The following is a 17,731-nucleotide window of genomic DNA, read 5'->3' on the forward strand; positions in this document are numbered from 1 at the left end:
CCGGACCTGTAGAGGCCGCTCGCGCCTACGCCTCTCGGGGCAACGACGCGCTGCAGGCCGCGGCCGCCTTCACCCCAGCAGCCGCGGCCTCTGGGAGAAGGAAGCTCAAAGGCCGCCTGCTCCCCATGCCTCCCACCCCACAACGAATCGCGCCGGAAAAGGCAAAGTTTGACTCTCGCCGTTAGGCCCGAACTTTCCCGCCCGCCCGTGCAGCTCCCACTCGGCCGTCCCCGGGCTCCAGCCTCTGGCCCACTCACAGAGACTACTTACTCTGTCTGCTCCCGCAGCGACTGGGTCTCCGCGGCGGCCATCTTGAACTTCCTGACTCCTCGGCGGCGGTCGCGGCGGCTCCCGGACGGTGGAAGGTAGTGGAAGTGGAAGAAGAAGGAAAAGAGCTGCCGCGCATGTGCTGACCGCGTAGGAAGAGCGGGGTTCTGAGTCCGCGCTAAGAATCCGGATATGAAACCCTGCGTCCCGGGACTGGCGCAGGGCGTAGTGTCGCAACTTCCGGGAGCATGGTGGGCGGTGCTGCTAAGGATTGGGGGCGCGTGTCAAACTTGAGCTCTTTCGTCAGTGCTAGAAATGGACGTTCAGTTATTGAAGCCCGCTGACGAGGGGAGCCAACAAGAGAGGGATGTCGGCATCGGGTATGCGGTTCCAAAAACTGATTGGCTATGGAGACTAGAAGTTGGGTGAAAATTCTCATAAACTCGGGCAAACGAATTGATGATTTTTCCCTGGTCGGTGTTAAGAGACACAGTAAATGCTTAACCATCTCGCTAGATAGCTCAACTGAAGTGGCATTAACTTCCCCGGAAAGTGTGTAGAAAGGCGTTTTTAAATACTGTAAATTAGGGTTGTACCTCGAACGTAAATATCTTTTAATATGGAACTGCTACTGTATTTGACACATCTTTTCAACTTTTACATAGTTGAAGGGTGACAGGATTCAGGAGTCGTTCAGTTCGTTGTTTCCGTGATTGGAACGTGTAATGTTTTTTGGCCCAAGTTGCTTTATGTGATTTTGGTTTTTTCTATAACGACGCTGCAGTAATGGGGTAGAATGGAATATTGTAGGGAAAACATTTACTGGCTCTTGGAGAGCTCTCAATACCAATTAGGTTCTTTAATTCGCCTTTAAAAAAATATTTCTCGGCCTGGCGCTGTGGCTCACGCCTGTCATCCCCGCACCTTCGGAGGCCGAGGTGGGCGGATCACCTGAGACCAGGAGTTCCAGACTGGCCTGGCCAACATGGTGAAACCCCGTCTCTGTTAAAAATACAAAAAATTTAGCCGGGCTTGGTGGCGCGCGCCTATAATCAATCCCAGCTACTCGGGAGGCTGAGGCAGGAGAATCGCTTGAACCCGAGAGGCGGAGGTTGCACTGAGATCACGCCACTGCGCTCCAGCCTGGGCAACAGGGCAAGATTCCATTTAAAAAAAAAAAAAAGAAAATTATCCATACTTTGGAACCTAGAAGCAGCGTGACGATCACTTTCATTCTTGTAATCATCTTAGTTTGCCTTTGTCCTAGGAAATTGAATTCGGAATCTCAAGGCTCCATACATACCTCTTGACTTCCAGGGGAGAAGGGTTTCAAATGTTCTTACAAAATGTCTCTTGCTGCCTGAATTCCCAACGTTTTGAAATGTTAGGGCCAGGCGCGGTGGCTCAGGCCTGCAATCCTCTAGCACTTTGGGAGGCCGAGGCGGGCGGATTGCCTGAGCTCAAGAGTTCGAGTCCAGTCTGGCCAACATAGCGAAACCCTGTCTCTACTGAAAATACAAAAAATCAGCCGGCGTGGTGGCGCCTGTAGTCCCAGCTACTCGGGAGGCTGAGGCAGAATCGCTTGAACCCGGGAGGCGGAGGTTTCAGTGAGCCGAGATCGCGCCATTGCACTCCAGCCTGGGCAACAAAAGCAAAAACTCCGTCTCAAATAAAATAAGCAAATAAATGAAATAAACGTAGTAAACTATTTTTAAATAAATAATGTTAAAATTAACAGTGCTATATAGTAGAATTGTGAGAGATCTCATCTTGGAAACAGTGATATACTTGAAGGCAAAAGATCGGATCAGGTACTACTAACACGTTTTACACATGAACAAACTGACACTAAGAGGTAAGGTAATTTGCTTATGATGATTGAGTTCCCAAGTACCAAGCTGATTTTTGAACTAAAATCTGACTCGAAAATCTGCTATTTTCTTATCAGGCTGCTTCCTACAAAAATATAACCTTGCTTAGGATCTACTTATAGAGCATCCACCCTCACAGCTCTTTGGCATTCAAATGTTTGTTGAGTAGCGGTAGTAGAGCACTACGTTCCAATCAGAAAATGCCGTATTTTTCCTTGTTTGCAGGAGCCTATTATAAATAAATGCCTTGTTTTCGCTGTGTCTCTTGTCGTCGAGAGCTCAAGCTGGTCTCAATTTCTACAACCATAGTATTATCTCCCAGGTCTCCTTCTGCCCTATGTATTTTGCAGTTATGCTTTACGTGGACATGAAGCATCCTAAGAGTGGGGAAGGATATATGGGGCCGGAACAATAGGCGCTGAAGCCAGATTGTGACTAAAGTTGGTATTTGAACAAACCAAGTCTTTTTTTAAAGAGCATGGTAAAACTAAGTTTCAAAATCGATGCTGGCAAAAATTTCCTTGAAAAAATTCTCACCAAGTTCACTTGCAAGGTGCTACCTGGGGAATGAAATAGATTTGTCAAGGACACACCTAAAACTATATTACTGTTGTAGTTTTGAAAGACTGAGACCTTTGGAAGGGGGAGTTACAATTAAAGCAAACATCGGCGTATCCGTTTATTCATTCACCAAATGTTTATGAAGCAACAAACTTATGCCCAATATTTCAATCTTGCTGCTCTTCCTCCCCAAATTCAGGAACCTTTGCAACGGAAACCGGCCCCGGGCATGCGCCTTTTGAGCCGAGGAGCAAAAGTGGCAACTCAGAGGCGGCACCCGCCTCCCCGGAAATCCTTGGAGGGGGCGGGGCTCTGGGAGCGCGCTCTTCCCAGCGGGAGCTGGGGAGGTGCATGCGTGCTTGCGTCATCGTGGGGGTGCGTCGCGGCGGCGTGAGAGAATCTGTGGCCTGCGATGGGGCTTGGTCCCTTCTGTCCCCGCCCCGAAGCCGCCTGCTCAAGCTGAGGGCCACCGGCTTCTATCGGTCGGTGTCAGTGCTCCTTGCCTCCCAGCCAGAGCGTCTCATCCCTGGGCCCGGAGCCCTAGGCTCGCTCTCCTCAGCCTGTGCTGGCAGCGGCGCTCTTGCCGCCATTCCTGTGAGGTCGTTTTCCGGAGCCGGCGGGCTGGCGGAGGAGTAAGTAGGCGCCAGAGTCCTGGCCCGGGCATCCGCCTCGGGGCCCTGTTGCCGCCGCGCCGCGGATCCTGCGTTGGTCCTGTCCGATAAAGCGGAGGTCGGCCCTGCTTGCTGACGAGACCGTAAAAACCACAGCGCTTGGCGCCCTGCGGCCGCCGCCACGCCACACAAAACTGTACCGGCCCGAGGCAGGCTTCGGGCGCGAGCTTGCCTTTGTGACTTTCTCTGACCGCCTTTGCTTGCTTCCTTTTAAGTATTACTTCCAGATAAGGCACACGTTTTCGAAATACTTTGAAAATAATTTTGAGTTTTGTTTCTCCCGTTGAGACTGATTAAATTTGGACCTTTCAAGCTACACTGTGCAATCATCAATCTCAATAAGCTCTTAATAGGCGCATTCTGCGGTAGGCTACAAGCAAAATAAAGATCGTAACATCCTGCGGAGGAAGCCGTTGCTCCATGTAGAGTCGCCAGATGTCAATTAAGAGTAGATCGCTTTTCAGAGAATACTTACGGCTCTGGTTTAGACCTGGACTGGGAACTGTGAGGTGTTTAGAACACTGGGCAGAATTTTCCTTTTTACAAAACAAACCTTATGAGAACGTAATTTGTTTTTGTTGTTGTTGTTAGTATTGAAGCAATTTTGGTGCAAACCAAAGGATAAAGCGAAACAATGAAAATCACCCAGAGTTCCATTACCCATACTGAAGCAACTTGAACATACTGGTTTATTTTGGCTTTTTTCCATATGAAATGTCAAATATTCTTATACTCAGGTATAGAATGTGATAGTTTGCTCTTTCATGTAACATGTCCCGCAATTTTTACATGTATAATTCTCATTTCAGTAAGCATTTTTATAACTACACTCTTTTTCCTTTGTTATTGTATGTCTAGGTTATTTCGACTGCACTATTGCATGTAACTACTATATGATGAGGCAATGGCTAGATTAGTATTTAGAACGTGAGCATTCAAGTCAGGCAGACCTGGGCGTCACAACTTACTGGGCAATTTCAAACAGTTTAACTTTTTTGAGCCTCATTTTACTCAGTAACATGGGGATAATGATTCTGATTGCCTAGAATTATTAGAGTAAAATGAAATAATGAGGGAAAGTGCCTGCAGCATGTCTTGTTAGTAAATGCTATTACTGTAGGCAGATTTTCTTTTGTTGCGATTTTTTGGTGACTATGATTTATTTCCAGATTTTGAATATACTTAAATACCACAGTGGGGGTATGGGGTTTGATACACAGCTTTTCATATATTTTATACAATATATTCTGTGTTTGATACACAGCTTTTCATATATTTTATACAATATATTGTGTGTTTGATACACAGCTTTTCATATATTTTGTTATAAGTAACACATGAATTGAAAATAATTTTCACAATAGGAAAACATTTAAAAAATTAAAATGTATAATCCTGCTAACCATAGGTGAATAGTCGCATTTTGGGCAATCCTTTTTTATGCATATCCATGTAGTGGTTTTATTTATTTATTTATTTATTTATTGGAACAGAGTCTTGCTCTGTCGCCCCGACTAGAGTGCAGTGGTGCGATCTCGGCTTACTGCAATCTCCGCCTCACGGGTTCAAGCAATTCTCCTGCCTCAGCCTCCCGAGTAGCTGGAATTACAGGCGCCCGCCACCGCGCCCTGCTAATTTTTATTTTTTAGTAGAGATGGGGTTTCACCATCTTGGCCAGGCTGATCTCGAACTCCTGACCTCATGATCCACTGTCAGCCTCCCAAAGTGCTGGGATTACAGGCATGAGCCACTGTGCTGGGCCTGTAGTGTTTTTTAAAAATAGAATTATATTATAAATTGGGCTTAGTAACTTGCTGAAAATGGCAGAGGCCAGTGCGATGAGAGTGGGGTGATTAAGGGAGTAGGAAGTAATGCAGGAAAGGGAGTTTGTAGGATTTGGATTTCATTAAAAGTGTACTGGGCAGGTTGGGCATAGTGGCTTGGGCCTGTAATTCTGTCACTTTGGGAGGCTGAGGTGGAAGGATCCCTTGAGCCCAGGAGTTTCAGCCAGCCTGGGCAACATAGGGAGACCCCATCTCTATAAAATAAAAATAAAATTATTTTGAAAAAAAAGTTTACTGGACAGAGTAAGTTCAGGATTGAGGAGTGACCTGATTTGTTTTAGAAAGTTCATTTGGCTGCAGTATGGAGATAGACTGTAAGGGATCAGGGGAGGAAGATGGAATCCAATTAGGAGAGTATTTAAGTAATCTCTGTGAGAGATGATGGTAGTTTTGATCAGGGTGTAAGTAGGGAAAAATGATTGGGTTCTGGATATATTTGGAAGGGAGAGGTTATAGGATGCACTGATGGGATGTGGAATTCAAGAGAAAGTGACTTAAAGAATTTTGGTTTGGGCAATTAAACAGATACAGTTGCTACTTACCAAGATAGAGACTGCAGGTGGGGGGAAACTAAACAGTTCTGTTTCAGTCGTGTTACCTGTTGTGGAGTCTAACTAACTGGAACCGGAGTGTTAAAGACTTCATCTTCTATTCTTGAGGTATCAATTTGTCCCTTCATTTCTGTCAGTTTTTGCTGCATATATTCTGTTACTAGGTGCATGTATCCTTGTAAATTGTTTTATCTTCCTTATGGGTTTATCCTTTTATCATTAGAAAGTGTTTCTCTTTTTCTCTAGTAGCATTGTTTTAAAGTCTGTTTTGTCTGATATTAATGTAGCTATTTCAGTTCTCACGTGATTGCTATTTACATGCTTCGCACCATTGAATCTAAAATGTGTCTCCTGTAGACTTTATATAGTTGGATCTTGTTTTTGTTTTTGTTTCTTGAGACAGTCTTGCCCTGCCGCCTAGGGTGGAGTACAATGGCGTGATCTTGGCTCACTGCAACCTCCACCTCCCGGGTTCAGACGATTCTCCCACCTCAGCCTCCCCAGTAGCTGGGATTACAGGCGCCCACCACCACGCCCAGCTAATTTTTATATTTTTAGTAGAGAAGGGGTATCACCATGTTGGCCAGGCTGGTCCCGAACTCCTGATCTTGTGATCCACCTGCCTCGGCCTCCCAGAGTGCTGGGATTACAGGCATGAGCCACTGCGCCTGGCCGGATCTTGTTTTTCTTAATCTGATAATTTCTGCCTTTTGATCCAATTGTTAAATCATTCACAGTTAATGTTATTGATATAGTTGGATTTATGTATGCCATCTTGTTTTTGTTTTTCTTATGTCTTTTTCTTTCCCTCTGGCTCTCCTTTACTGCTTTGTTTTGCATCAAGTGAATATCTTCTAATGTAGCATTTTAATTTCTTGAGTGATTTTTTTCAGTCTTAAGTCTTTTTAGAGACTTTAGTGGTGCTCTAGGGCTTACCGTACAATTATGGGTCAACTTATTAGAATCAGCTTCGGATTTATACTCACTTAATTGCAGTGAGATTACTCCAGTATACTTTTATTCCATGTCCATGGTTTTTTTTGTGGTTTTGTTGTACATGTTATAACTGTTACAAACTCAACAATACATTACTACAATTATTACTTTTACATCATGTAAAGAAAATGAACAAAAGAAACCAAGTATATATTTGTAGCTTTTGTTGTAGTAATCTTATTTATAATTTCAGGTTTTTTGTTTCTTTTTCTTGTGGATTCATTACTCTCTGGAGTAAGCTTATTTTCTTTTTTCTCTCTTTTTTTTTTTTTTTTTGGTAACAGCATCTTGCTCTGTTGCCCAGGCTGCTGGAGTGCAGTGTCATGAATATATCTCACTGTAGCCTCAAACTCCTGGACTCAAAGTGATCCTTCCATCTCAACCTCCTGAGTAGCTGGAACTACAGGCACATGCCACCAGGCCTGGCTAATTTTTGTATTTTCTGCACCTCAGCCTCCTGAGTAACAAGGTCTGTTGGCACACATCACCACATCCAGCTAATTTTTAAATTTTTTATAGAGACAGAGTCTTACTGTGCTGCTCAGGCTGGTCTCTTAACTCCTGGCCTCAAGTGATCCTCCAGCTCTGGCCTCCCAGAAGTGCTAGGATTACAGCCATGAGTTCTTTGTATGGGTTCCTTATATATTTTGGATATTAACCCCTTTTTAGATACAAGGTTTTCCAGTATTTCCTCCCATTCCGTGGATTGCCTTTTCATTTTGTTGTTTCCTTTGCTGTGCAGGAGCTTTTCTGTTTGATTTAGTTCCATCTGCCTGTTTTTGCTTTTATTGCCTGTGCTTTTGGTGTCATTTACAAAACAAAAAAAAATTATTGCCAAAACTAATGTCATGGAACTTTTCCATTGTTTTCTTCCAGTTTTATAGGTTCATGTCTTACATTTAAGTCTTTTCACTTTTTTTTTTTTTTGAGACAGAGTCTCGCTCTGTTGCCCAGGCTGGAGTACGGTGGTGTATGATCTTGGCTCACTGCAACCTCCACTTCCTGGGTTCAAGCGATTCTCATGCCTCAGCCTCCCGAGTAGGTAGGATTACAGGCACGGGTCACTGCACCCAGCTAATTTTTGTATTTTTAATAGAAATGGGGTTTCACCATGTTGGCCAGGCTGGTCTTGAACTCCTGACCTCAAATGATCCACCCGCCTCAGCCTCCCAAAGGACGAGGATTACAGGCAAGAGCCACTGCGCCCGGCCTCTTTTAACCATTTTGAATTGACTTTTGTGGAAGGGGTAAGATAAGGACCCGGTTTCATTTCTTGGCATGTGGTTATCTAGCTTTTTCAACACCATTTATTAAAGAGACTGTCCTTTCTTTATTGTGTGCTTTTGACACCTTTGTTGATTATTAGTTGACCACATAAATGTGCATTTATTTCTGGGATTCCTATTCTGTTCCATTGGTCTATATGTCTGCTTTTATGCCAGTACAATGCAATTTTGATTACTGTAGGTTTGTAATATAATTTGAAATAAAGAAGTGTGATGCTGCCAGCTTAGTTCTTCTTGCTCAAGATCGTTTTAGATATTATGGGTCTTTTGGGTTCTGTATGGATGTTAGGATTTTTTTTTTCCCCTTTGAAAAGTGTCATTGGAGTTTTGCTAGAGATTGCATTGAATCTGTAGACTACTTTTTGTATTGCAGATGTTTTGACAATAATGATTCTTCTAATCCTGAACATGGGATAGCTTTCCATTTATTTGTGTCATCTCCAGTTCTTTCATATATGTATTATAGCTTTTAGTGTACACATCTTTCCCCTCCTTGGTAAAACTTATTCCTAAGTATTTTATTCCTTTTGATGCTATTGTAAATGGGATTGCTTTCTTAATTTCTTTGTTGGATACTTCACTCTTGGTGAAGTGTAACTGATTTTTATATGTTGATTTTGTATCGTGAAATGTTACTGGATTCATTTATTCATTCTAACAGTTTTTAGTGGTGTATTTAGGGTTTTCTGTATATAAGATCATGTCACCTGCAGAGACAATTTTACTTCTTCCTTTCTGATTTGGATGCCTTTTATTTCTTTTCCTTGCCTAATTGCTGTGGCTAGGATTTCTAGTACTATGTTGAATATAAGTGATAAGTGTGGGCATCCTTGTCTGTGCTTGTAACGTTCAGTTATATGTGCAGTACTGGAACCATCCAGCTCATAGTCACATAATTATTCTTTGTGCAGCCTCATGTAAAATCACACCCCTGTTCACATTTTTTCTGTCTGTCTCCCACCTCTCCAGGCCCCTGCCCGGCAACTTTCAGTTACTTCAGACTCTCAGAAGACTGGCCTCTAAATACCTCAATTTATCTGCACTACTGTGATCTACTTGAAATGATCTTCCCTCTTCTGCAGTTTGTAATGGCTTTCAGGCCAAAAGCTGTAGTAGTTTTAGGGCTCTCTTCATTTGCTTCTGTACTCCTAGGGATCATAGTTCTGTGCTATCTGTTGTCCAGCATCTGACACAGTTGGTTTTATATTTTGTCTAGTTTTCTATTTATTAAGCAGGTTAAGTGTGGTTCCTGCTATTCCATATAGCAGGAAGCAAAGGTTCTCTAATGAATTTTTAACATAGTTAATAACATAAGCATGGATTCTAAAAATTCATTACATAGATCCTGGAAATCTATTTATTATGTTTTATACTTTCTGTGAAAGCTGGAGAATATATATTTGTTTTACTATGTGTATCACAAATAAAATATCAATTTCATGTGCCAGAGCATTGAATACAGTATCAAAGGGTCATTTCATAACTTTATCATCACCATCTATCCTGTAAGTCCTTTAAACTTTCTTTTCTATGGATCTAACATTTACCAATAACAAATTCCTAAATGTCTGTATTAATTAGTCCAGTGTTTCTCAAAGTCCACTGTATACAAAATCATCTAGGGAATCTTGCTAAAATGTGGATTCTGATTTAGTAGGTCTGGGGTGAGGTCTTCCCTTTTGCAATTCCAGCAGGTTCCCGTGGGATGCTGGTGCTGGTTAATGGCCATCACTTAGAGTAGCAAGGAGCCCGTTTGCCCAGTATTTACAATGAGCACATGTTTTGGGTATCATCAAAACAAGAGAATCTAAAAATGTATGGCATGGGTGGAAGGTTGTGTTATTTGATATTTCAGAAAGATCATTGAAATCAGAAAATCTTAGAGATATGTTGCGTTTCTTCACATTTATTCTATGGCTTAATGTTTTATTTTGAATATATAATAAGAGAGATACCACAAATCTTTAGCTATTAATATTTAGGAATGTTAATGTCCTTAATTCATGTTGTCTCAAATGTGATTCATTCCCTTTATAGGTATACTAAAACAGGCAATCATGCCTACAAAACCATCTTCCTAACTTTCCTGTTTTTAGTCTCTTCCTGAACCAGTGACAGTGGTTCTCAAACATTTTGGTCTGAGGACCCCTTTATGGCCTTAAAAATGATTGAAGAGCTTTTATTTATGAAGATAATACCTACTAATACTTGTTGTAATAACATTGAGAAATGTAAAAATTTTTATTAATTCATTTAAAATATCAATAATAAACCCATTATTTGCTAATATAAATTTCAATTTTAATGAAAATAACTTTAGTTTCTACTGTGTGCTTCTGCATTTTGAAAATATATCTAGGATACAGTATGTATTTAGGAGATAGTTTCTTTTTTTTTTTTGAGACGGAGTCTCGCTCTGTCACCCAGGCTGGAGTGCAGTGGCCGTATCTCGGCTCACTGCAAGCTCCGCCTCCCGGATTCACGTCATTCTCCTGCCTCAGCCTCCCGAGTATCTGGGACTACAGGCGTCCACCACCTCGCCCCAGCTAATTTTTTGTATTTTTAGCAGCGACAGGGTTTCCCCATGTTGGTCAGGATGGTCTCGATCTCCTGACCTCGTGATCTGCCTGCCTCGGCCTCCCAAAGTGCTGGGATTACAGGCATGAGCCACCGTGCCTGGCCGAGATATTTTCTAAATAACTGCATATTCACTTTTTAAAATGGGACAAATGTAGTATAGACATATTTTTGCTAACAATATCCATATAGTTGCAAATTTCACTTTTAGAATTTGCTTTCAAAAACAGGTTGTTTATTCTTCTTTGTTATGCCTTAATTAGTAAATCATGTTATAAAACTTCTTTGATGAAACTGGTCTTTGGTTAGCCATTGACATAGGAAGGATTAGAAAGGGTCCAGGGCTCCTTGGTACTGGCTGTGACTGGATAAATAACTTGTGCCTTAGTTTGTGTTTAGGTGTCATAACTAGGCTAGGTTTGGGCCCCGGAAAGTGCTAGCCTTACTGTAGGAAAGGAAGTGGTATTACTAGGTGTGTCTTCAGGTCAGGAAGTGGGACAAGTGCAGTATTGAAGCCCAGGGCGGGTCCTTGTGACTGGATGAAAGGTGAGATTCCAGTAAAGGATTCAGAATTCGGGCATGGTGAAGCATGCCTATAGTCCCAGCTACTTAGGAGGCTGAGGTGGGAGGATCACTTGAGCGCAGGAGTAAGCTGTGATTGCGTCACTGGACCCCAGCGTGGGTGACAGAGTGAGACCTGTGTCAAAAATAAATACATAAAAATAATTTTTAAAAAAAGGATTCAGAATTCTAGAATACATACTATCTTTATATAATGCAGATCTGTTCTTAGGATTGTATTTTCCAAATCATGAATAAAATAATTTCCAAAATACTTACTGGGAAATCATATATTGGTACTGTATTACTTGGAATAGAAATCAAATAAAAGTCAAACTTCTTAATATGGCCTGTAAAGCCTGGATAATTTAAGCCTCGCCTATTTTTCAGTTTAATCTTTCAGCCACACTGGCCCTCATGTTAATCCTAAAACATGCCATGCTTTTTCCTACATTAAAGCTTAGGGTTTTTTATATTTCTGCTGCCTGAATTTCTCTGTTCTCACGGTTCCTCTTGATCACCATGACTTATTTTTCAAGTGTTGGCTTAAATGTCAGTCCCACAGATAGCCCGTATCTAAATAACAGCTTTCCATCTGGTCCCTATATAAATTAGGACCTGTTTTTTCTATAACTTTCTTAAAGTATCCTGTTATTTTCCCTGATAAAACCTTGTTGGACTGTTTGTCAGTATATTTATTTGCCTGTTTGTTTGGTGGTGGTTCTCTTTCTTTCCTGTGTGTTGTGTTTTGGTTTGGTTTGGTTTGGTTTGGTTTTCTTGAGATGCAGTTTCACTCTGTTGCCAGGCTGGAGTACAATGGCGTGATATCAGCTCACCACAACCTCCACGTTCCGGGTTCAAGCGATTCTCCGGCCTCAGCCTCCCGAGTAGCTGGAATTACAGGCATGCGCCACTACCCCGGCTAATTTTGTGTTTTTAGTAGAGACAGGGTTTCTCCATATTGGTCAGGCTGGTCGCAAACTCCCGACCTCAGGTGATCTGCCCGCCTCGGCCTTCCAAGGTGCTGAGATTACAGGCGTGAGCCACCGCACCCAGCCTGTTTGTTTGTTTTGTTATTAGACTGTAAACTCTATGAGATTAGACCATGTGTCTTTTGTTTGTCACTCTGGCCTACCTGCTAACACAGTGCTTACACGTAACAGTAGGTGCTCAAGAAATAGTGTTTGATGGATGAACGTAACATTATAAGAACCTGAACTAGTGTAATATGGAACACAGGGAGGAAGACAAGAATTAGTAAAGCCTTTGAAGAATAAGCATGTTCTGTGATAAAGCTACTGGGGGATCTAGGCAATATTTTTTGATACTTTTTTAAAATTGTGATAGCTACCCAATATTTAGGAATGATATATATCACACGTCTCAGTGATGTATGGAGCCTTTTGTACTGGTGAAGAGAGCCAGGTGAGGTCTAATTCTAAGGATCTAAACACTCCATTCTTGTAGAGAGCCTGGAGAAGTCCTCTTGCATAAGCTGGTCCATATCAGACCATCCGTAACTTAGTGAAATAATTATCATTGCTGTTCAGCTGCAAAAATCACTCACTGTTTTGACTTCATAAGTTTATCAGTTTTAGTGTTTAATCGTTCACAGCCTTGTCAAAACTGCAATGGATAGGAAGAGAACGATTTACCTACATTAAAACTTCGAGTATTGCTTTTCATAGGGTTTGTTTTGAGTTGTTTAGGCCGGCCTCAGAGTTCAAGACACTTAGTCTCTCCTAAGAGAAATTATGGTCACAACAAACAGAGATTAAATAAAGAGCAAGAAATTAGAAGAAACTCAAACCATTCACTTAGATTATTTGTCAGATTTTGGCCTTAAAAAGAGAGAAAGGTGCTTGAAACAAGTGATTAAACTGACATTTTTAGATTATTATTTTATTCATACCTTTATTGTGGATAAATTGGCTACATGATAACATTTTATAATTTTAAATAAATATATCTACAAATCTGTATACCACAACAATTGGAGGGTGATTCGTCATTTAAATAATTTATCATAGGATTTTTATAAGATCAAGCTGTTGGTACATATCAAAGAGAGATAAAGCTTTTATTTCAGTTCTACACATTCATTGAGTACCTCTTATGTACCAGTTGCATTGTTCTAGAATCTTACCTATCATGTAAAGCTAGGTACACCTGAAATAATTTAGTTATGGTGGCAAAGTTAGACTGCAGTTATTGGCTGGGGAATTTTTTGTATATCTATGTACGTCTTCCATAAGAGGGCAGCAAAGGACCAGCATGATTTTTTCCTTATCATGAAGTCATAGCAGAGATTGCCTCATATTGCAAACTTAATAGAAATCTTCTAAGAGTAAGGGCAAACAGAGGGCACGGTTACAATTTTACTTAGTGTCTAGCCTGTCTGTTATGTGGTCTGATACGGTTTTTAGTATATAGATTATCTCACATGGACTGTGGTATCTGTGATAGCCTAGTGATTAAGTGTTAGCCCTCCGGTCAGTTGTCAGGCTTTAAGTCCTGGAAGCAAAACTTAACTAGCTTCGTGATCTAGAAGGACTACTCAGTCTTTCTGAGCAAAGAGGGCAAGGGATAACAACAATGCCACTTCACATGGTTTTCATAAACAAAATAAAATCTGTGCCCTGAAGAGGCTAAGAACAGTTAAAAGGTGGAGCTAGAAAAACCACCCTCTACCAGCCTTAGGTATATTCCATTTATTTAAGTTAAACTCTTATTAGAGTCTCATAAAGAAAAATATAGGTCACTACTTTCTGTAGCTACTTATATTTTTAGTTAACATACATATCTATGTACTGACCAATTATTTGTTCATACAGTTTATCAAACCAATTAAACATACACTGTGTTGAAATTTTTTCCCCACCCCACAAGCAGCCTGGCTGTGTTGCCCAGGTCGGAGTGCAGTGGCACGATTTTGGCTCACTGCAACCTCTGCTTCCCAGGTTCAGGCAGTTCTCATGCCTCAGCCTCCTGAGTAGCTGGGATTACAGGGGCCTGCCACCGTGCCTGGCTAATTTTTGTATTTTTAATAGAGACGGGATTTCACCATGTTGCCCTGGTGGTCTCAAACTCCTGACCTCAGGTGATCCACCTGCCTCAGCCTCCCAAAGTGTTGGGATTACAGGCATGAGCCACCAAGCCTGGCCTGAAAATACATTTTGATGAACAAAAAATTTTTAATTTTTTTTTTGCCTGAGACACAGCCTTGCTCTGTCGCCCAGGCTGGAGTTCAATGGCACGATCTTGGCTCACTGCAACCTACACCTCCTTGGTTCAAGCAGTTCTCCTGCCTCAGCCTCCTGAGTAGCTGGGATTACAGGCATGGGCCACCATGCCTGGCTCATTTTTTGTATTTTTAATAGAGATGGGATTTCACCATGTTGACCAGGCTGGTCTCAAACTCCTGACCTTGTGATCTGCCCCTTTGGCCTCCCAAAGTGCTGGGATTACAGGCATGAGCCACCATCCCAGCCAAAAAATTTTTTATTTTAAAAGTCAGTGTATATCATTTGTGTTTTATAGTTAGTGCTTTTCTTGTATTGTTTAAATTTTTAAAATTCTTCCATTAGTCTAAAATATTTTCACGTGTGCTTTCTACTAAAAGACTTTAAGTTTTGTTTTTGACATTACAGTTTTTAATACATTTGGATTTGGATCTTATATCTTGTATGAGACAGAACTCTAATTTTCACCTTTAACTAAATGTATAATCATTTTTTTCACCTCCACTTATTGAATAGTTCCTAATTTTCCCATCAATATCATGTGTTTCTTCCGGCATAGCCAAAGTCCCATAGATGTGTGGGTCTGTTGTAGTTTCCTATTTAATTCAGTTGATTTGTCCAATTTGTTTTATTAAGCCTTAATTACCACAGCTTCATAGTAGGTCTTCATATCTGATAGAGCAACTTCCTCTAGTGCCTTCAGAAATTTCCTGGCTTTAAAAAAAATCCTTATTGTTCATGCTTTTTTAAAGAATTAACTTTACATCATGCATGAAAAAGATCTGTTGGACTTTTGATTGTAATTATGTTAAATCTGTAGGTCAACTAATTACAATATTGAATCCTCTTGTGCACAAACATGGTATATTTCTCCATTTATTCAGGTCTTCATTTAATGTCTTCTAATTTTTTTTGTAGTTTTCACTTACAGATCTTGCATATTTGTTGTTATATTAACTCCTAGGTACTTGGTATTCTCTAAGATATTGAAAATGCTGTCTTCTTTTTAATTACATTTTCAGGTATTTGTCATTAGTATAAAGAAATGCATTTGACAATTTTATATTCACTTTCTTAAATTCTCTTATTTCTAATAAATTGTACTTTTTTGGTTTTCTGCAAAAATCATATCGTCTACAAATAAAGTTAATTTTGTTTATTCTTCTGCATCATTTTGAATTCAGTTTATTATTTCATGTACTATTAGAACTTTTAATTTAGTGTCATTTATTTTTTGATTTGTAAAAGGAATGCTTTTATTTTCATTTAGGATGATGTTTACTGTAGGTTACTTAGATACACTCTATGGAACTCTCTTTTATTTTTTCTAAGACATTTTATTATGAATTTAATGTTGAATTTTATCAAATGCTTTCTCTGCATTTATTAGAATAATTATGATTTTTCTCTCTCTGTTATTGTAATGGGTCAGATTTATAGATTTTTCTCATACTAAGCCTATCCTTGTATTCCTTGGATAAATCCAACTTGGTAATGTTTATTTTTTCATAACTTTTAAGTAGATACCAAATTTTCTTTCAAGGTCAAGTTTGATAGTTATAAAGAACTAGTGATACTAAGTCATAGAAAATATACTTCATTTTATAAAAGACGAACTGTAAAAGTAAAAAAAAAAAAACCCTAGAATTTTAATTACTGCCTTTACTTTTAATTGAGTGGTTTTAGTATTTTCACAGAGTTGTGTAACAATCACCATAATCAATTTTAGCATATTTTATTACTTCAAAAGCAACTCTGGACTCATGAGCAGTCATTCACTCCCCATCTGCTCTCAGCCCCGTTGTTCTATCCCCCTCACCCAGCCCTAGGCAGCCACTAATCTACTTTCTATCTCTATAAATTTGCCTATTCTGGACCTTTCATATAAATGGAATCATGCAAAAGAAAGGAGATTTCAGTGCTCAGTGTTGCCAGGTACCTCTGCCTCCAGTTTTGCAGCTTGCTGGAAAGCTCATTTTGTTCAGATTGTCTGCCTGCCTCTTTTCTGTCCTGCCCTCCATGGATAGCAGATATTTTATCTCTTTTGTTTGCACAGCTTTGAAAGGTGCTTGATACAGAGATGCTTGGTAAATACTTGCAGAATAAATAAATTATAAAAGTAACACATATTCATAAAATTTTAAAGTAAAATATGTATAGTAACAAGAAACACTTGGTGCTTATTACATATCGTCCAGTGGGATAAATGCTTGTAAGTGTAGTCAGCCTTCTGTTTCTCTGGGTTCCACATTTGTGGATTCAACCAACTGTGGCTTTAAGATATCTGGGGGGAAAATGGCATCTGTACTGAACATGTACATACTTTTTTTCTTGTCATTCCCTAAACAATACAACATAACTATTTACATAGCATTTACACTGTATTAGGTATTATAAGTAATCTAGAGATTATTTAAAATATGCTGGAGATGTGCATAGGTTGTATGCAAATACTATGGCATTTATTTTTATATCAGAGACTTGAGCATCCAAGGATTTTGGTATCTGCAAATTTTGATATTCTTGGGAGGTCCTAGAACCAATCTCTCACAGATACCAAAGAATGACTGTATTCTCATTCCTTTTCACTAGCTGAGGTAGTACTATTATCTGCACTTAACAGCTTAAGAAAGAGGTGTAATAAGTAATTTGTTTAAATTCTGTGGTTGAGTTACTTTTCGACTGTATTCTGTGCTCTTCACGACAGGAGGATTATTCATTCCTGTTTACTTGAATTCAGGCAACATCATGTAACTTGATTTAAGGAACCAATATATGAGTGGAAATTCTGTGTGGCATTTCTGAGCAGAACTTTCATGAGGCAGCACATGCTCACTCTGTTACCTGTTCCTTCTGCCACGAGACTGACAGATGGACACTCTCTATCAGCCAGGATTCCAGAATGAAGAAATGTAGAATGTAGACCAAAGCACCAGTGAGAAACAGGCCTTTGTTGTTTTAGGGAAAGCGTGTTACCAGAGCATAGTATAACCTATCCCGAGTGAATACATGTTCATGGAGTTAATATCTTTACCTGAAAGTTGAAACTCAGGTTGTCTGCGCCTAACTACGCCTGTATCTTTTCCAAAGGTATAAAGTAAGAGAAAGTTACCCATGATCCTACTCTTCCAGTGTTAACTACAGTTAAAATGTAGTGTAAAAATATCTAATACTTTTTCCTGTGTGTATGTCAATGTTCGTTTTTTAAAAACTGGGACCACTTTATGTGACACATACTATTTTAGAGCTTCCTTTTCCTACTTAATAATGTAAGATGGACCACTGTCACAGGTTAGGTTTTCCA

General features: G+C 40.2%; 2 protein-coding genes across 9 annotated transcripts in view; one reads left to right on the forward strand and one right to left on the reverse strand.

The window, feature by feature from the left end:
* The window catches only part of PRP4K (pre-mRNA processing factor kinase PRP4K), a 43,805-nt gene extending 43,277 nt beyond the window's left edge, over positions 1–528 (reverse strand). For all 6 annotated transcript variants that reach the window (XR_001881169.1, XR_001881168.1, XR_001881170.1 and 3 more), the window contains exon 1: positions 271–528. Coding sequence is in view for 1 of the 6 variants with exons in the window: in XM_017850306.1 (XP_017705795.1) it covers positions 271–311 (41 nt within the window). In the remaining 5 variants the exon portion in view is untranslated. The remainder of the gene's footprint in view (positions 1–270) is intronic.
* Positions 529–569: 41 nt separating this feature from the next.
* LOC108514248 (uncharacterized) overlaps positions 570–17,731 on the forward strand; it is a 180,662-nt gene continuing 163,500 nt past the window's right edge. For 2 of the 3 annotated variants that reach the window (XR_001881172.1, XR_001881171.1), the window contains exon 1: positions 570–647. Coding sequence is in view for 1 of the 3 variants with exons in the window: in XM_017850328.1 (XP_017705817.1) it covers positions 635–647; positions 2,899–3,335 (450 nt within the window). In the remaining 2 variants the exon portion in view is untranslated. Of the gene's footprint in view, positions 648–2,898; positions 3,939–17,731 lie in introns of those variants that run through there. The other variant, XM_017850328.1, reaches the window with a different exon arrangement.

Source organism: Rhinopithecus bieti, unplaced genomic scaffold (genome assembly GCF_001698545.2).
Source record: "Rhinopithecus bieti isolate Rb0 unplaced genomic scaffold, ASM169854v2 scaffold_32012, whole genome shotgun sequence".
NCBI classification, from domain to species: domain Eukaryota; kingdom Metazoa; phylum Chordata; class Mammalia; order Primates; family Cercopithecidae; genus Rhinopithecus; species Rhinopithecus bieti.